Source organism: Perognathus longimembris, chromosome 7 (assembly GCF_023159225.1).
Source record: "Perognathus longimembris pacificus isolate PPM17 chromosome 7, ASM2315922v1, whole genome shotgun sequence".
In the NCBI taxonomy this organism is placed as follows: Eukaryota; Metazoa; Chordata; class Mammalia; order Rodentia; family Heteromyidae; genus Perognathus; species Perognathus longimembris.
The window spans coordinates 28,733,437-28,754,403 of NC_063167.1; the positions used below are offsets into that span (position 1 = coordinate 28,733,437).

Here is a 20,967-nt window from a genome sequence, read left to right on the forward strand (position 1 = left end):
CAGCCTTACTAACAGCTGTAGAAATCCTGCCGTTAAGCCTCCTTCATTTTAGTTCTTTGTATGTACCATCTGTTTGCTGCCACGACCCCAGCTGATGCCTCTGTTGATGGGCATTTGAACTGTTTCTAGTATTTTGCTTTTATAACCAGAGTTGCTATGAACATTCCTGTTTATGTCATTTTCATCATTTTTTGCACTGTTACTTGAGAGAAAAGTCATATTGACAAGTGCTGGTCAAGGTAGAAGAATATTGTACATTTCAGTATTTCTAAAAGAATTTACTGATTTGCATTTCTACCATGTGTTGTTTTGTTTAACTTAACGTCTATTCTGGAGAATATTCCATGTACTGGTGAGAAGGATGTAAGGTCTGCAGCTGTTGGGTTAAGTGATCTGGAACATCTGTTAAATCCATTTGGTTTCAGTGCAGTTTCTTTGTTGATCTTTTTGGTCTAGATGATCTATTCAATGATGAAAAGTGGGGTGTTGAAGTCCCCAACTACTATTGGAGTATATCTCTTCTTTTGTAGCTAATAATGTGCTGTATATAATTGGATACAACTGCATTGGACATGTATGTTTATAATGATTATTTCCTACGTTTGTTATTATTATTTCCTGAAGAGCAAATAAGTTTACCTGGATAAAACCTAAAGCCAGATGTTATATATACAAGGATAACCACACTGATTTCTGGCTTGGGTGCTGTGCTGTGGTGAAGCTGTTTCTTGAGACTGAGATGAGCAGGCTGGTAGATGCTATATCATAAACTTAGTGTTTATTTATTTGGAAATTCTCTCTATAGATACTTCTTCTTAAAGTAGAGAACATCAATAAGATGATAATGTTCCTGTGGCGTACCCTACGTGGTTACTGTATATGATTTTGGTACACTGGATATTGTATATATGCCTACCTGATCTAGGGAAGGGAAAGAAAAATGAGGGTGTAGGGCTGGGGATATGGCCTAGTGGCAAGAGTGCTTGCCTTGTATACATGGGGCCCTGGGTTCAATTCCCCAGCACCACATATACAGAAAACGGCCAGAAGTGGCGCTGTGGCTCAAGTGGCAGAGTGCTAGCCTTGAGCAAAAAGAAGCCAGGGACAGTGCTCAGGCTCTGAGTTCAAGGCCCAGGACTGGCCCCCCAAAAAAATTAAAAATTAAAAATGGGAGCTGGGGATATGGCCTAGTGGCAAGAGTGCCTGCCTCGGATACACGAGGCCCTAGGTTCGATTCCCCAGCACCACATATACAGAAAAAACGGCCAGAAGCGGCGCTGTGGCTCACGTGGCAGAGTGCTAGCCTTGAGCGGGAAGAAGCCAGGAACAGTGCTCAGGCCCTGAGTCCAAGGCCCAGGACTGGCCAAAAATAAAAATAAAAATAAAAAATGAGGGTGTAAGATATCACAAGAAATGTATTCACTGCCTTATTATGTAACTATACCCCCTTTGCACAACACCTTGTCAATAAAATTAAATTTAAAAAAGGAAAAAAATAAGATGATTATGTTCTCTTTTAAGACTGATTTTTTTTTTTTTTTTTAGGTCATGTAGGAAATTGTAAATCATGTGAAGATGGGACTCTTGGTATTTGTGCGCAATCTGCTGCTAGCCCTTTGCCTCTTTTTGGTACTGGGATTTTTGTATTACTCTGCATGGAAGCTACACTTACTCCAGTGGGAGGATTCCAGTAAGTATAGTCACTCTAGCCTGTCCTAGGAAAGGCCTGCTGCAGTTATGGCTTATCTGCGCTGCAATGCATTCCTGGACATTTCTGAGACTTAAGCTTAGAAATTACTATTTTAGTTGCTATAGATTGAGAAATCTGATGTTTTGTGTTTTTTTTTTTTTAACTGCATGCCATTGTAAATCTCGGTTCCTTTTATGAACCCAGAGAGTGTGTGTTATTCTTCAATTAAAAATGATACTTGTACTTCTAGTTCTTGAAGGCTTTCATTCTTTCTTTTTTTTTTTTTTTTTTTTTTTTTTTTTTTTTTTTTGGCCAGTCCTGGGCCTTGGACTCAGGGCCTAAGCACTGTCCCTGGCTTCTTCCCGCTCAAGGCTAGCACTCTGCCACTTGAGCCACAGCGCCGCTTCTGGCCGTTTTCTGTATATGTGGTGCTGGGGAATCGAACCTAGGGCCTCGGGTATCCAAGGCAGGCACTCTCGCCACTAGGCCATATCCCCAGCCCATCATTCTTTCTTAATACTGTAGTACATTACCACTGTTATTCCCCATTTATTGCCTTAAGGTTTGGTATTAAAGTTTTTTTTTTCCTGCCCTCAATCTTTACTTTTTCCTTGAATTTCCAATTTACTATTGTTTTTATCTTATTTTCTCAAAGGAAACGGTGTCCCTAATCTTTTTAGCCCTTTGGTATTGAACTTGCCCCTAGCTGGCCTATTAGCTTTATTTCACTGCCCACTAATTCCTAATTCTACTCTTCTACTTGAGCCTTTGGTCTCATATGCTACAGTGTTTCCTATATAACCTGAGCCCTTTGGCTTGGTTTCTATTCATCCATTGTCCCTTGTGCCACAGGCTTGCAGTTGGACTGACATTGATCAGCATGTACCCCAACACAGTTTGTTGTGGGCTATAATTTGAAGTATTACACAGAAAAACATAACAGTTTCTCTTTTGGATGTTTTGTCTAATTTCAGCTTGGGTTAGGAAATATTGTGTGACCTATTATGAGTTCCAGTGACTTGTTTACTTTTATAAATGTCTGCTGGAAACCAATATATACAACCCATATATAACTCACTAGAGAATAGAATTAGTCTACTAATATAAGGTTAGTTGTAACATTAAAATGAAGTTGGGGCTGGGTATGTGGCGTAGCAGTAGAATGCTTGCCTAGCATGCATGAAGCTCTGGGTTCAATTCCTCAGCACCACATACCACATAAATAGAAAAAGCTGGAAGTGGTGCTGTGTGGCTCAAGTGGTGGTAGAGTATTTAGCCTTGAGCAAGAAGAAGCTCAGGGGACAGTGCTCAGGCCCTGAGTTCGAGCCCCAGGACTGGCAGGAAGAAAGAAAGAAAGAAAGAAAAAGAAAGAAAGAAAGAAAGAAAGAAAGAAAAGAAAAGAAGAAAGAAAGAAGGAAGGAAGGAAGGAAGGAAGAGAAAGAAGGGAGGGAGGGGAGGGAGGGAGGAAGGAAGGAAGGAAGGAAGGAAGGAAGGAAGGAAGGAAGGAAGGGAGGGAGGGAGGGAAAATGAATTGGAAGAGGCACTGGCAACTGGCCTGTACTGTGGCCCTAATATAGAAACTGTGCCTGGGAAGTCGTTTAGGTATTTCTTATATGATCTAAGTAAGGAGAGATAGTTTTGAGCCAAATTTTAAAGTATAATGTTATATTTTTAATTTATTTTTTTATAGAATGTTGAAGTGCTGCTTAAATGCCTAATTTATAATTATCACTAACTACTTTGTATTCTGAGAGTATATTCAAATTTCTCTACACTGGGGCTGGGGATATGGCCTAGTGGCAACAGTGCTTGCCTCGTATACATGAGGCCCTGGGTTTGATTCCCCAGCACCACATATACAGAAAATGGCCAGAAGTGGCGCTGTGGCTCAAGTGGCAGAGTGCTAGCCTTGAGCAAGAAGAAGCCAGGGACAGTGCTCAGGCCCTGAGTCCAAGCCCCAGGACTGGCCAAAACAAAAACAAAACAAACAAACAAATTTCTCTACACTGACTTATTTTTTTAACTCAAGAAGACTACCAGGATAAGGAGTATTTATGTCAGTACAGAATCCTATAGTCAGAGGCATTCTTTATATTCAGGATAGTGGATCCATCTATATCTACAACATTCATAGAAAATGTATGCAAAGAGTACAGATCTCCTTTTGTTTCAATAAGCCTCATTGTGTGTCAGGTATGAGACTGCACAGTTTACAAATTTAATTAATTGTTTTGGGGGGGTCAGTACTGAGGCTTAAACTCAGGGCCTTGTGTTTGCTTGGCTTTGCTTGTTCAGTGGCGATGCTTTGCCACTTGAGCCACATCTCCAGCCCAGCCTTTTGTTGATTATTTTGGAGATAGAGTCTCTTGCACTTTACAGTCTGGGCTGACATTAACCCATAACCCTCCTGATTTCAGTGCCCCAAGTTACTGGATTAGAGGCGTGAGCCATTGGTATCCTTCCAGCTCTTTCCTTTTCTTTTTGGATGGCTAGAGACACTGGACTCTCGAGGACTTCCTTGCTTGCACAGGAACCACAATCTTCCAGATCTCAGTTTCTGTATAACTAGGATAATAGGCATGAACTCTTGGTTACTGGCTTTAACTTAGTCCTCAGTGCAATTCTGTGAAGATACAATTATTTTCATTTTCCAATTGAGCAAACTTGGTTTAATTAATTTGTTGAGGTTATACAATTAATTATGAAAACTAGAATTGAACTCTTGTTTTCTGTCTTAAAAACGTATGTTGTATTCACAATAGCCAAATTGTAGGAAAAGCCCAGATTCCCTTCAGTAGATGAGTGAGTGGATCAGGAAAATGTGGTACATATACACAATAGAATTTTACACACCTATTGGAAAAAATAAGATTATGTCATTTGCTGGGAAATAGATGGACCTAGAACAAATCATGCTAAGTGATATAAGCCAAGCTTAGAGAGATAGACTATGCATGTTTTGTCTCATATGTGAAAGGTAGATCTAAAATATAACCAGACATTATAACCTCTACAGGACTCTGGGCATTCACACACAGTCAGACTAAATAAAGGAGGATACCCTAAGGAGAAGAACCCAAAGATGTAACTTCTATGAACATTTAAAATGCTGTTTATTGAAATGAATTTCAGGAAATGGGAGCTTTTTTTTTTGTGGTGGTGGTGGTGTTTGTTTTTGCTCTGGGTTTTTTTTTTTTTGTGTTCTTTAGAATGATAAAGGAGGATACTGAAAGGGAAGGAGGAAGGGTGAACAAGTGCAGTCATGCAATTCAAAATATGCTCTGTGGAAAACCAACTATGTAACTTGTGGGAAAGGACAGGACCAGGAAACTGGGGGAAAGTAAAAGACGGCAATAATATTGTCTAAAAAAAAATATACTCATTACCTGACTTGATAACCCCTCTGTATAACACTTTAATATTACTATTTTTATTATTAAAACTAAAATAGGGCTGGGGATATGGCCTAGTGGCAAGAGCACTTGCCTCGTATACGTGAGGCCCTGGGTTCAATTCCCCAGCACCACATATACAGAAAATGGCCAGAAGTGGCACTATGGCTCAAGCGGCAGAGTGCTAGCTTTGAGCAAAAAGAAGCCAGGGACAGTGCTCAGACCCTGAGTCCAAGCCCCAGGACTGGCCAAAAAAAAAAAAACCAAAACCTAAAATAAACAAAACTCATGTTCTAGCTGTAAGCCAGTGGCTCATGTCTGTAATTCTAACTATTCAAAAGGTGGAGATCTAAGAACCAAGAGTAAAAGCCAGTGCAGGAACACAAATCTAGGATACTCTTCACTCAAATTAACCAACAAAAAACCCAGAAGTAGAGGTGTGATTCAAGTAGTAGAGTTCCACACACCGATGAATGAGAGTTTCAGAAGCCCAGAGTTCAGCCCAAAAAACAAACATCCCCATGCCCATTATTTTATTTGTTGTCATATTGAAAAGTATAATAATACTGAAGCGAGTATTTAATTCTGTATTTTTCCTGGTAGAGTAGGGAAAGGAGCTCTGAGAAGAAATAGATTATTGAGAGAGAGGAGTAGAGAAAGAAAAAGGAAGAAAGTAAGAGGAAGAGAAAAAGAAGAAATTCCTTCAGTCAAATGCTTATTCTGAGAAGCTGAAGCCTTCAAAGTATAAAGTTAGTATAGGTATCAATCTGGTTTTTTCGTGTGTGTGTGTGTGTGTGTGCACGCGCGCGCTTGTGTGTGTGTATGTCTGTGTGCATGCTGGTTCTAGAGCTTGAATTGAGGGCCTGGGTTCTGGCCTTGAGCTTTCTTTGCTCAAGGCTAGTATTCCACACTTGAGACACAGCTCTACTTCTGGTTTCTTAGCGGTTATTTAGAAATTATAGTCTCCCTCTGGCACTGGTGACTCATGCCTGTAATCCTAGCTACTCTAGAGGCTGAGATCTGAGGATTGCAGTTTGAAGCCAGCTGGAACAGGAAAGTCTGTGAGACTCTCATCTCCAATTAACCACTGAAAAAGTTGGAAGTGGCTCTGTGGCTCAAGTGGTAGAGTGAGTGGTAGCCTTGAGCAAAAGGAACCCAGGGACAGTGCCCAGGCCCAGAGTCCAAACCCCAGGACCAGAAAAAAGAAAAGATTTTCACAGATTTGTTTGCTAAGACTGGCTTCGAATCACAATCCTCAGATCTCAGCCTCCTGAGTAGCTAGAATTACAAGCTTGAGCCTATGCATCTGGTTCAACCTGCTTTTTAAATTATAGTATTAATTCAGCAAGTCTTTCTTTTTTTTTTTTTTTTTTGCCAGTCCTGGGCTTGGACTCAGGGCCTGAGTACCGTCCCTGGCTTCTTTTTGCTCAAGGCTAGCACTCTACCACTTGAGCCACAGCGCCACTTCTGGCCATTTTCTGTATATGTGGTGCTGGGGAACCAAACCCAGGGCTACATGTATACGAGGCAAGCACTCTTGCCACTGGGCCATATTCCCAGCCCCAGTCTAATATTTGTTATGGTCCTTGCACTGTTCTGGATGAATTGAGTAGAAGATGAACATCAACCTTCATGCTCCCAGCATTTATGCTCTCAGCACATGACACAAGAAAGAGTTAAAAAAGAAACAAACCTATCAATGACAAGTTCTAAATGCGAAATCTTTGTGAAATGCTGTTGGAGCATAGATTTCTTTTACTATTATTATTTTAAATTTTATTGTAAAGGCGATGTACAGAGGAGTTATAATTGCATAGGTAAGATCATGAGTACATTTCTTTTTGAACATTGTTATCCTCTCTCTCATTTTCACCTGTTTCCCCTCCCCCCAGCTCCCTTCCCCCACTAGAATTCCTTTTCAATAGAAAACTTATGGTTTTATGTCACTGCCAGGTATATTATAGAGAGGGATAGAACCTGCTTTTGTCTGGAGTACCTTGTAGATACACAGAGGTCCACGCCCTCTGTGAGCACACAGTCCTTCGTGCTCTCCCTGGTTTCACCAGCTTGGAAATTCTCCAAAACCTACAATTCAGGGATTTTTATAAAGGGTTCATTATGTATGTATGATTGACTGAGTCATTGACTAACAGTGATCAACTCAACTTTCAGCTGTTCTCCCCTCTTAGAAGTTGGGCATGGGGCTGAATGTTCTAAGTATCTGATCATGTTTTGTTTCCTTGACAACTAGCCTTTATCCTTACTCAGGAGTCTACCAAGATTCATCTTTTGAAAGATGCTTCTATCACTCAGTAAGAGGCATAAGATAGGAGAATCATAGTCCAAGGCCAGCCCTGGCAAAAACAAGACCCTATCTGAAAAATAGCTGAAGCAAAAAGGGTTAGGGGTACAGGGTGCCGGTGGCTCACACCTGTAATCCTAGCAGCTCAGGAGGCTGAGATCTCAGGATTGTAGTTTGAGAAGCCATCTAGGGCAGGAGAGTCCATGAGACTCTTATCTCCACTTAACTACTAGAAAATTGGAAGTGGCATTGTGGCTCAAAGTGGTAGAGCACTAGCCTTGAGCAAAAGAGCTCCAGGACAATGCCCAGATTCTGAGCCCAAGCCCCATGACCATTAAAAACAAAAAATAAAAAGGGTTAGAGGTATGATTCAAGTGGTAGAACTCTTGCCTAGCAAACACAAGGCTCTGAGGTCAACCTCAGTACTATAAAAAAAAAACTAGAGTGCTTAGAAAAATATCTACTCATATATCTACTATAACTACTCATTAGTTACTGGTGGCTCACATCTATAATCTTAGCTACCAGGAGTCTGAGATCTGAGGATCTCAATTCCAAACAGCCAGGCAGGAAAGTCCATGAGACTCCTACCTTCAGTTAACTTCCAAAAAGCTGGAAGTAGATCAGTGGCTCAAGCAGTAGAGTATACTTAGTCTTGAGGAAAAAAAGGAAAAACAACTCAGAGTTTCTGGGTTTTTTTTCAGTCCTGGGGCTTGAACTCAGGGCCTGGGCACTGTCCCTGAGCTTCTTTTTCAAGGCTAGCACTCTACCACTTGAGGGACAGCGCCACTTCTGGCTTTTTCTGTGTATGTGGTACTGAGGAATTGAACTCAGGGCTTCATGCATGCTATGCAAGCACTCTGCCTTTAAGCAACATTCCCAGCCCAGTACATTTCCTTTTGAATAGTGTCACCCCCTCCCTCATCCTCTCCCAAGTATGAGACTCTTATCTCCAATTAACAACCAGGAAACCAGAAGTAGAGCTGTGGCTTAAAGTGGTAGAGGGTTAGCTTTGAGCAAAAAGAGCTCAGGGACAGTGCTCAGGCCCTGAGTTCAAGCCCCAGGACTGGCACAAAGAGAGAGATTCTAAGCGGGATGTGGTGGTACAAACCTGTAATCCCAGTACTCTGACTGCTTTAAACAGGAAGACCACAAGTTCTAGGCCAAACTGAATTACATAGTGAAATCCTGTCTCAAAACAGTAACAAACAAATGAGATATTCTAGGCAAAGACAAGTGGCAAAGGAGATATTTTCAGTATATATGATATATATATAGACTTTACATATAATAATTATTATAGTATATATTATCTATGCATATATGTATATGTGCACATATAATATACATAGCATAGTGTGTGTGTGTGTGTGTGTGTGTGTATGTGTGTGTATTTTAGATGTGGTTGCACTGTGTTGCCTAGAATGAGCTCAAATTTTTTTTTTTAGTTGGTTATGGGGCTTCAACTTAGGGCCTTGGATACTGTCCCTGAGTTCTTTAACTCAAGGCTAGCACTCTACCACTTTGAGCCACAGCTCCATTTCCAGTTTTCTGGTGGTTAATTGGAAATAAGAGTCTCATGGACTTTTCTGCCTAGACTGGCCTTGAACTGCCATCCTCAGCTCTTGGCCTTCTGAGATAGCTAAGATTACAGGTGTGAGCCACTAGTGCCTGGCTTGTTCTCAAACTTTTGAGCTCAAATAATCTTTTTTTTTTCTGCCAGTCCTGGGGCTTGAACTCAGGGCCTGAGCACTGTCCCTGGCTGCTTCTTGCTCAAGGCTAGCACTCTACCACTTGAGCCACAGCATCACTTCCGGCTTTTTCTATATATATGGTGCTGAGGAATCAAACCCAGGGCTTCATGTATACGAGGCGAGCACTTTTACCACTAGGCCATATTCCCAGCCAGCTCAAATAATCTTCCTGCCTCACCCTCCTAAGTGCTGGGACATCAGACACATGTCAGCATGCCTGGCCTTGTATTATTAATATATGTTAAAAATATATATGTAGGGGCTGGGAATATGGCCTAGTGGTAGAGTACTTGCCTTGTATACATGAAGCCCTGAGTTTGATTCCCCAGCACCACATATATAGAAAACGGCCAGAAGTGGTGCTGTGGCTCAAGTGGCAGAGTGCTAGCCTTGAGCAAAGAGAAGCCAGGGATAGTGCTCAGGCCCTGAGTTCAAGGCCCAGTACTGGCAAAAAAAAACCCAAACGTGTGTGTGTGTGTGTGTGTGTAGAGAGAGAGAGGGAGAGGGAGAGGGAAAAGTAACACCAATAGATAGTTGATGAAATACTTGAACAGATAATTTCACAGAAGGAAATTACAAATCATTAGTGATCATATTTGTAAATGTTTGTTTTACTGATTTTTAAAGAAATACAAAAAATAACATCACTTTGCCTTCTGTGTCTATAGGAATTTAATGAATTTAAAGGTATCACCAGCTGGACACTGATGGCTCATGCCTGTGATCCTAGCTACTCAGGAGGCTGAGATCCAAGGATCACAGTTCACAGCCAGATGGAACAGGAAAGTCCATGAGATTCTTATCTCCAATTGGCCACTAGGGAACTGGAAGTGGAGCTGTGGCCCAATGTGTTAGAGCACTAGCCTTGAGCAGAAAAGCTCAGGGACAGTGCCCAGGCCCTGAGTTCATGCCCCAAAATAAATAAATAAAATAAGGATATCACTACAAATCAAAGGAAGAAGGAACTCAGCATGGTAGCCCATACCTGTGTAGTTTCAGCACCTGAGGCTGAGACAAGAGGATTGAAAGTTTGAGTCCCAGCGTGGGCTACATAGCAAAATCATGTTTCTAAGGAACCATCAACCCCCCCTCAAACAACAAAACAAAACAGAACAAAAGTAGAGGAGGCAAGTTCCCGGGAAAAGAAACCTTTGTAACAGGAAACTAAGGAGAAAGCATATACTATCTTATAGGATAAAGCTGAGTAAAGCTGGCTCCATAACTTATCCTGTACCAATGACTAAAGATTTAAATGAGAATGGCAAAGTGAGAAAAGTAATAGAAGAAAATAAAAGACTATCTTTGTGACTGTTTTAGTCATTTTTTTCTATCACTGTGACACCTGAGAGATGGACTTAAACCTTTGGCTCTTGGTTTCAAAGGTCAGCCCATCATGTTGGAAAAAACATGGCATCCAGAAAGCACAGAGGGATGTGTCTGTGATTGCTGGCTTTCTCTTTTCTACCCCTTTTATTCCATCAGGACCCTCAGCCTACGGATAGTGTCGGTCACATTCAGAACTGGTGACTTCCTCCCTAGTGAATCTGCTCTCAAAAACACTCTCTCAGAGACATCCGGAGTTGTGCTTCACTGTTCTCTAAGGCACACCTCAACCCAATTAAGTTGACAATCAAGATTAACCACCACAGCGACTTAGGTGCATAAGAAAAGGGCTAAATAAAACAAAACCTTAAAGAGAAAAAAATCATAGGCAAAAAACTAATGACTTTGTTTATCACATTTAAAGATGTTGTGCTATTAAGGACACCATAGATAAAGTTAAAATTCAAGTAATATACTAGGATAGAGAAAATATCCATATATAAAATTTAGTGGTTTCTCTTGTAATCAAGAAGGAAAAAGCAGCAATCTCAGAAGAAAATGGGCAAAGAATTGGAATAAGAAGTTTACAGAATTAAGGAATCTATAAGGGTAAGGAGTATGAAAAGATATCCAAAATGATGGCTATAGTAAATATCCAAGTTAAAACAAAATATAGCCTTATAACTCCTTGACAAAAATTAGAATGCTAGATAATGTTAAACGTTGACAAGAATGTAAGAATTGTAACCTGTATTCTTTGTCAGTGAGAAAGTGAACTGGTATAGCTGTTCTGGAGAGGTATCAAGTAAAAATTACTTGAATAAAGTTTAAGTATATCCATGTGTTTTATTTAGTCTTTTAAATCTTCACATAACTATATTACACATAATTTATCAGAGACATACATAATTTGTAGCCCCAGGGAATTGGTGGTTGAATTTATTTCTGTCCTGGGGGTTGGTTGGGCAAATAGGTAAATGTAGGGTGTTCGTATCATGAAATGATATACAGAATTTAGAAGTAAAATGAAATATACCAACATAAAACTATGGATTTCTGGAATGTTAAATAAAACAGTTTGAAAGGAAATAGAGGGCTGGGAATGTGGCTTAGCAGTAGAGTACTTGCCTAGTATGCATGAAGCCCAGGGTTGGTTCTAATACCACATAAACAGAAAAAGCAAGAAGCAGCACTGTGGCTTAAGGTAGAGTGCTGGCCATTAGCAAAAAGAAGCCAGGGGACAGTGCTCAGGCCCCACAGTTCAAGACCTAGGACCAGCAAAAAAAAGGAAATAGAGTAAAATAATTTTATTTCTGTTCTTTAATAGGATACACATACAAAGGGATCAGGATGTAAAAAGCATGAACCATAAGACTAAAATTGATAAAATTAAGTTTTAAAATGGTCTAATCTTCAAAAGATATAATCAAGACTTAAAAAGCAGGGCTGGGAATATGGCCTAGAGGCAAGCGTACTTGCCTCATATACATGAAGCCCTGGGTTCAATTCCCCAGCACCACATATACAGGAAATGACCAGAAGTGGTGCTGTGGCTCAAGTGGCAGAGTGCTAGCCTTGAGCAAAAAGAAGCCAGGGACAGTGCTCAGGCCCTGAGTCCAAGCCCCAGGACTGGCAAAAAAAAAAAAAAAGAATAAAAAGCATACCACAGAATGGGAAAAATATACACTATTTAGCAATAAAAATTCAGTACTTGAAGAGTTGTATTCAAAATATGTAAACAGTTTTTATAAATTAATAAAAAGCTAAACAGCCTAATAAAAATGAATAAAAGATTTGAAGAGCAACAGTACAAGAGAGGATATTTGAATGACTCAAATACATGAAAAGACATCTTTATTAGTCATCAGGAAAATGTAAAACCATAACAACAGTAGATAGCCATCAGAATAAAGTTGTAACATACTATTAACAAATTGTTGGCAAGAATATGAAGCCAACTGGGTGCTGTTGGCTCACACCTGTAATCCTAGCTACTTAGGAGGCTGAGATCTGAGGATTGCAGTTCAAAGCCAGCCCAGGCAGAAGTCTGTGAGACTCTTATCTCCAATTAACCACCAGAAAACCAGAAGTGGTACTATGGCTCAAGTAATAGAGTGCTAGCCTTGAGTTGAAGAGCTCAGGGACAGCACCAAGGCGCAGAGTTCAAGCTCCATGATCGAAAAAAGGAAAGTATGAAGCCAAAGAAATATTCATACATTGCTATTGCAAATGCAAAATGGCAATGCCACTTCGGGTCCTCTGACAGTTTCTTAAAGAGGTAAAGCATACAGCCAGGCACCACTAGCTCATGCCTGTAATCCTAGCTACTCAGGAGCCTGAGATCTGAGGATTGTGGTTCAAAACCAGTCCTGACAGGAAATCCTTTGAGACTATTATCTCCAATAAACTAAAAAAAAAAAGAAAAAAAAGCCAGAAGTGGTGCCATGGCTCAAGTTGTAGAGTGTTTGCCATAAAAAAGAATCTCAGGGACAGTGTGCAAGCGCAGAATTCAAGCTCCAAGATTGGCAAAGAAAAAAGAAAAAAAGATGAGCGTATAGGATGGCAGAATTTTAGCTCAGTGGTAGAGCACTTTCTAGCACATGCAAGGCTCTGAGATTAATCAACACTGCCAAAAGAAAAAAAAAACCTCACACTTAAAGAGTTACCAATTGATATAGCCATTCCATTCATAAATATTTATGAAAGGTGCTGGTGGCTCATACCTGTAATCCTAACTACTCAGGAAGCTGAGATCTGAAGATCACAGTTCAAAACCAGCCTGGGCAGAAAATTCCCCAGGAGACTTTTATCTTCAATTAACCACTCAAAAACTGGAAGTAGTACTGTGGCCCATGTGATAGAGTGCTAGCTCTGAGCACAGAGGATCAGGGACAGCTCCCAGGCCCTGAGTTCAAGCCTCACAACTGGCAAAAAAAAATCCAAAAAACCTGTGAAAAAAGTTTATATAAGCACATAAAAACTTGTACCTAAGTTGGGCACTAATGATTCAATTCTGTAGCCCTAGCTACTTAGGAGTTTGAGATCTGAGGATCACAGTTCAAAGCTGCCCGGTCAGGAAAATCCATGATTTTCCTTCTTTCTTTTCTTTCTTTCTTTTTTTTTTTCCAGTCCTGGGCCTTGAACTCAGGGCCTGAGCACTGTCTCTGGCTTCTTTTTTCTCAAGGCTATCACTCTGCCACTTGAGCCACAGCACCCCTTCTGGCCATTTTCTATATGTGGTGCTGAGGAATTGAACCTAGGGCTTCATATATACGAGGTAAGCACTCTTGCCACTAGGCCATATTCCCAACCCTCCATGAGTTTCTTATATCTAGTTAATCAGCAAAAATGCAGAAGTGGAAGTGTGAATGAAAAAGCTAAGAGACAGTGACCAGGTCCTGTGTATAAGCCTCAGTACTGGACAAACGTGTACCTGAATACTGATAGCTATTTTCTTCCTAACAGTCCTGAAATAGAATACAACCTAGATGTCAACAAGTGAATGAACAAACAATTCGGCATAATATAATAGAGTACTGTTCAGGACTCTAAAGAGACCAAACGACTGACGCATGTCAAACTCATTATTCTGATCAAAAGACACTAGATATAAAATAGTACATGCTATGTGGTTCCATTTACATAAAATGGAAACCAATCCATAGTAACTTAAAAGCAGGTCAATATTGGAGTAAAGAGTGAGGGTGGATTGCTAAAGGTAAAAGGATTTTTAGATGGAAATGACTGTATATTGATTATGATATTGGCTTTGTCAAAACTCTTCAAACTGGGCTGGGGATATGGCCTAGTGGCAAGAGTGCCTGCCTCATATACATGAGGCCCTGGGTTCGATTCCCCAGCACCACATATACAGAAAATGGCCAGAAGTGGCGCTGTGGCTCAAGTGGCAGAGTGCTAGCCTTGAGCAAAAAGAAGCCAGGGACAGTGCTCAAGCCCTGAGTCCAAGGCCCAGGACTGGCCAAAAAAAAAAAAAAAAAAAACTCTTCAAATTGTACACTTAATTCAATTTAATAAATTATTCCTCAGGTTGGTAGGTAGAATTATGTGATATAAAACATGTATTAGGGGCTGGGAATGTGGCTTAGCAGTAGAGTGCTTGCCTAGCATGCACGAGGCCCTGGGTTCAATTCCTCAGCATCACGTAAACAGAAAAAGCTGGAAGTATAGCTGTGGCTCAGATGGCAGAGTGCTAAAGTCCTTGAGCAAAAGGAAGCCAGGGACAGTGCCCAGGCCCTGAGTCCAAGCCCCAGGACTGGCAAAAAACAACAACCCCAAAACCATGTATTAAGCTGGGCACTAGTGTTTCATGCCTGTAATCCTAGCTACTCAGGAGGCTGAGATCTGAGGATCGTGGTTCAAAGCCAGTTCGGGCAGGAAAGTCCAAGAAACTCATCTCCAATTAACCACCAGAAAACCAGAAGTGGCAATGTGGTTCAAGTGATAGAGTGATAGCCTTGAGCTATAGAGTTCAAGGACAGTGCCCAGGTCCAGAGTTCAAGCCCCACAACCAACCAACCAACAAACAAAAACCTTGTATTAAAAGAATACATGATGGGGCTGGGAATATGGCCTAGTGGTAAAGTGCTTGCCTTGTATACCTGAAGCCCTGGGTTCGATTCCTCAGCACCACATATATAGGAAAAAAAAGCCGGAAGTGGCACTGTGGCTCAAGAGGTAGAGTGCTTGCCTTGAGCAAAAAGAAGCCAGAGACAATGCTCAGGACAATGCTCAGGCCCTGAGTCCATGCCCCAGGACTGGCAACAGAAACAAAACAAATTTAAAAAAGAAATAGCTGCGGCTATGGCCTAGTGGCAAGAGTGCTTGCCTCGTATACATGAGGCCCTGGGTTCGATTCCCCAGCACCACATACACAGAAAATGGCCAGAAGTGGCGCTGTGGCTCAAGTGGCAGAGTGCTAGCCTTGAGCAAGAAGAAGCCAGGGACAGTGCTCAGGCCCTGAGTCCAAGCCCCAGGACTGGCCAAAAATCCCCAAAACAAAACAAAAAAATAAAACAAACCAAAAAAAAAAAGAATATATGATTAAAAGTCACACACATTTAAAAAGCAGTGGGTGATTTTCTTCTCAGGAGAGGGAAATGGTGAAGAGGGGACCAAAAATTGACTTGATTTACATTTTTCATGTGGTTTGATATGGAACTCAGTATGTTTGGATAACTGTTTCATGATAATTAAGAGAATAGCTCTCCTAGCACAAGAAAGATGGTACTTGGGAGGCAGAATGACCAACATGTCTACTGAATCCCACAGAACACTGCTATGAAATATTAAATAATATCAAAATAGATATATTTGTAAGAAGATTTTATTATATAGTGTATCTCCCATCTTGTTTTAAAATTTAACATATTCTCAACCCACATCTCAGAAAGCTTAAGAGTTTTTGTCTTTTTTTGGTAGAAATTGACAGCTGATTTTAAAATTTAAGTCTAGAAAGCCTAAAATAGTCAAAAGAATTTGGAAAAGGATTTACATTACTTCATTTCAAAATTTTATTATAAAGCTATCCTAATGAAGATAGAGTGATGATGAAGATGAAGGTGGACGTGTAGGTCAGTGGGCTAGAAAACAATCCTGTTATAGATCCACACATGAATGGGCAAATGATGTTTGACAAATATGCCAAAGCAATTCAGTGTAGATAGTATAATCTTTACAGTATGTGGTTGCCTAGTGGCAAGAGTGCTTGCCTAGCATGCATGAATCCCCGGGTTCAATTCCTCAACACCACATATACAGAAAAGGCCAGAAGTGGTGCTGTGGCTCAAGTGGTAGAGTGCTAGCCTTGAGCAAAAAGAAGCCAGGGCAGTGCTCAGGCCCTGAGTTCAAGCTCCAGGACCGTCCCTTGGCAAAAAAAAAAAAAAAAAAAGCCAACAAAACTTTGCCTCTTATCTCTACCCTGTACAAAAATTCACTTGGAATGGATTATATAACCAAAACAGTAAAACTCATAGAACAAATACAGGAGAGAAGTCTTAATGACCTTGAGGTGGGTAAAGATTTCTTAAATGGAGCATAAAACCATTTAAAAATTAAAATTAGAGCTGAGTACTAGTAGCTCACACCTGTAATCCTAGCTACTTAGGAGGCTGATATCTGGAGGACCAAGGTTTGAAGCCAGTCCCAGTAGAATAGTGGTAGGACTCCTCCGAAATAGCCAGCAAAACAGCATGCCAGAGGTATGGTTTAAGTGGTAGAATGCCAGCTAGCAATTAAACAAGCATGAGGTACTCAGCTCAAATCTCAGTGTCAACCCATCCCCCCCCCCGCTCCAAAAAAAAAACATTGGCCTTTTATCAAAACTAAAATTAAAAAAAACAACAACTGTTAGATGCTTGGGAGGCTGATGAGGAGATCACTAATTCAAGGCCAGCCTGGATTACATAATGAGACCTGGTTCAAACAAACAAAATTCCTCCACACTGTTATAAAAATGTAGTACAAGCCACAGAGTGGAAGAAAATTTTACAAGACATAATGAGCAAAGAATTTCTATTTTGAATATATAAGGAATTCTTAGTACTTGGTAATATGATGAAGAACTAGTTAAAAATGGGCACACGTATGGATGCTTCGGTAAAATAGGTACATATGACAAATAAGCAAGATGCTAAGTGTAATTAGAAATTGGGAGAAAATATAAGTTAAAATCATAATAAGGCACAGCCCTAAGCCTTTAGAGTGACTAAAATTACAAGGACCGACTACATCAGATGTTGGCAGTGATATAGAATGACTGTAAGGTGTGTGTGTGTGTGTGTGTGTGTGTGTGTGTGTGTGTGTGTGTGTGTGTGTGTCTGTGTCTGTGTCTGTGTGTCTGTGTGTCTGTGCTGATCTTGGAGCTTCCTTTGCTCTTCCTTGCTCTTCCTTTTTGAGGCACAGCACCATTTCCAGCTTTTTGGTAGTTAGTTAGAGATGAGTCTCGTAGACTTTCCTGCCCAGCTGGCTTTGAATTACTATCTTCGGTCTTAGCCTCCTGTAGCTAGGATCACAGGCCTGGGCCACCACCACCCAGCCAAGTAGTTGTGTTGTGTTTTGTTTTGTTTTGTTTTGTTTTTACCAGTCCTGGTGCTTGAACTCAGGGCCTGAGCACTGTCCCTGGCTTCTTTTTGCTCAAGGCTAGCACTCTACCACTTGAGCCACAGTGCTTATATATGTGGTGCTGAGGAATTGAACCCAGGGCTTTATGTATGTGAGGCGAGCACTTTACCACTAGGCCATATTCCCAGCCCAAGTAGTTGTATTTTGGACAGTAAACATTTATCTAGCATATCTCCAGACTTGTTACTCTAACAGAAATACATAACCATAAAGAAACTTGTATAGAGATATTTTTTAGCAGCTTTTGTTGTAATACCTAAAAACTGGAAAGACACAGTAAACACATGGCAAATCCATGCAATGGAATGCTACTCAGTATTAAAATGAACTGTTGATAAGCAAAATAACATGTATGAATCTCAAAATAATTATGCTGAAAAGAAGCAAAACATAAGACTACATAATATATAATTCTTTTTATACAGAATTCTGTACAAAGTAAAGCTTTTTGTGATTTAGAAAAAAAAAAAAAGCATATTGAAGCCAGGCACTGATAACTCATGCCTGTAATCCTAGCTACTCAGAAGGCTAAGATCTGAGGATCATGGTTCAAAGCCAGCCAGGGCAGAAAGTCTGGGAGTCTCTCTCTCTCTCTCTCTCTCTCTCTCTCTCTCTCTCCTCACTCTCTCTCTCTCTCTCTCTCTCTCCCTCTCTCCTCTCCTCTCCCTCTCCCTCTCCCTCTCCCTCTCCCTCTCCCTCTCCCTCTCCCTCTCCCTCTCCCCTCTCCCCCTCCCCCTCCCCTCCCCTCCCCTCCCCCTCCCCTCCCCCTCCCCCTCTCCTCTCCTCCCCTCCCCTCTCCTCCCCTCTCCTCTCCTCTCCTCTCCTCTCCTCCCTCTCCCCTCTCCCTCCTTTTCCCTCTCCCCCCCTCTCCCCACAGCCCCAGTACTGGGGCTTGAAATTGGCTTATGCACTGTCCCCCTGAGCCTGTTTGTGCTCAAGGCTAGCGTTCTACCACTTTGAGTCACTATAACACTTCCAATATTCTGGTGGTTAATTGGAAATAAGAGTCTTACAGACTTTCCTGTCTGGGCTGGCTTCAAACTGTGATCCTCAGATCTCAGTCTCCTGAGTAGCTAGGATTACAGACGTGAGGCACTCACTGCTAGGCAGGGAGACTTATCTCCAATTAACCACCAGAAAATCAGAAGTGGCACTGGCTCAATTTGGTAGAGCCACTAGCCTTGAGCAAAACAGCTCAGGGACAGCACCCAGGCCCCAAGTTCAAGGCCCCAAGACCACAAAGAAATTTAAAAAGCAGATTGGGGTTATATGAATGGGATAGGGTGTGAGGAGAGGTTTAAAGGCCGGCGGAAACAGGCTTTGATGGATGCATATTAGCTTAGTTGTGATGATTTCATAAATGTTTGTGAATAGTCACAGATATTGATGAATACATCAAGATTCAGCAAGTTTGTACACTTGTATAGAAGCAGTTTATTATCTACTAATTATAACTTGGTAATGGTATTTTTTTTTAGTCAGTGAAAAAAGATCACTTCCAAAGTTATAACACTAAGACTGATAGTTGGCTTCTCAAGAGCAGCAATAAAAGCCAGAAGACAGTGAACTGCTTTATTGTTTTTAAAGAAAATAACTGTCAACCTAGATTCTATAGATGTAGTGAAACCATCATTTAAGAATGAGGTCAACACTGAGGAACATTCACTACCAATAAAGGACTAAAAAGTTTAAGCTTGCAGGAGGAAAATGCAGGAAAGAGTAATGAGCAAAGACAATGGTAAACAAGGGTTGATCCAGTCATGGGGTGCACACCTGCAGTCCTAACACGGGGGAGGCTGAGCAGGAGGTTCAGGAGCCTAAGACTGGCCTGTGCGATATAGTAACACTCTGTCTCAAAAAAAACAAAACAAGGCTGGGGATATGGCCTAGTGGCAAGAGAGCTTGCCTCGTATACATGAGGCCCTGGGTTCGATTCCCCAGCACCACATATACAGAAAACGGCCAGAAGTGGCACTGTGGCTCAAGTGGCAGAGTGCTAGCCTTGAGCAAAAGGAAGCCAGGGACAGTGCTCAGGCCCTGAGTCCAAGGCCCAGGACTGGCCAAAAAAAAAAAAAAAAAAAAAGACCCAATAACCTACTTATAGTAAAATCTAAACAAACATATACCTTCCCCAAAGGCAATATTGTCCACTTAGCACTTGATATCATAAAAACAAAAGGATGGAGCTATTCTACCCATCAGTGAGAGAATATAAATTGAGAAACAGTATTAAGAGTATTGGTCATTTTTTAAACCAAGGGCCTTGGCCATGCAGGGCATGCTGTTTTAACCCTGAGCTATGTCTGAGCCCTGGGTTTATTTGGATCTCACTATGTAGCCCAGCCTGGCTTTGTATTTGCAATCCTCTTGTTTCAGCTTCCCAAGTGCTGGGATTACAAATGGACATGTGGCACTGCATCCAGGAAGAATTGAAATACTTTTCTTATATTGTTTGGTAGTATGGTAAGATATGCCTTGATAAATATTAGGTAAGATTGTTCTATTCCAAGAAAAGATTGTGTAAAGTCTGTGACTAATATAAGGAACAATATAGTGAGGAAAAAAGTCAATAAAATATAATAATGTTGAAGGAAGAGGCCAGTACTAACAGCTGAAAGAAGTCGGATGCATTATTAGTTAAGCCAAGAAAGTCTACCTGATAGGTGTAGTGTCTCAGGGCCACACAGAAAGCTGTCTGTGTGTTTGTGCATGCATGCACACACATCAATACTAGGGTTTCTCATTTAATTTTTTAAACTACTGGCACTGTACCACTTGAGTCATGCCTCTAGTTCTCCATTTTTTCTGGTTAATTTGGAGAAGGAATCTTACAGACTTTGCTGCCCAAGCTGGCTTTAAGCCACAGTCTTCCAGGTCTCAGCCTCCTGAGTAGTTAGGATTATAGGTGTGATCTACTGGCATTGGCAAGAGAGCTATCTTTTGTAGAAATAGTGATTCTTAACAATCGATCACAATACTTTTGTCTTAATATGGAGGCAGTTCTTGTGTGAAGCCCAGGCAACCCAGACCATGATCCTCCTATCCTTCCCCTGCAGCTGAGATAACAGACATGTGCCATAATGCCTGGCTCCCCCCAAAGTCTGTTTAAGAAGCCAATTTTTCTTAAGAATGTTACTGATGAAACAGACTCAATTTCACTGAATGTTGACTTTGAATATAGATAGTTTTTTGTTTGTTTGTTGCCAGTCCTGGGGATTGGACTCAGGGCCTGAGCACTGTCCCTGGCTTTTTGCTCAAGGCTAGCACTCTACCACTTGAGCCACAGCTCCACTTCCAGCCTTTTTTGTTTATGTGGTGCTGAGGAATCTAACCCAGGGCTTTGTGCATACTAGGCAAACACTCTGC

At 41.1% G+C, this 20,967-nt stretch overlaps 1 protein-coding gene across 4 annotated transcripts in view; it reads left to right on the plus strand.

Annotated features, from left to right (window-relative positions):
• Positions 1 to 20,967, plus strand: part of St3gal3 (ST3 beta-galactoside alpha-2,3-sialyltransferase 3) — a 170,090-nt gene that overhangs the window by 17,542 nt on the left and 131,581 nt on the right. For all 4 annotated transcript variants that reach the window (XM_048351112.1, XM_048351110.1, XM_048351114.1 and 1 more), the window contains exon 2: positions 1,546 to 1,690. In XM_048351112.1, coding sequence (XP_048207069.1) covers positions 1,576 to 1,690 — 115 coding nt within the window. In that variant the 5' untranslated portion in view covers positions 1,546 to 1,575. The remainder of the gene's footprint in view (positions 1 to 1,545; positions 1,691 to 20,967) is intronic.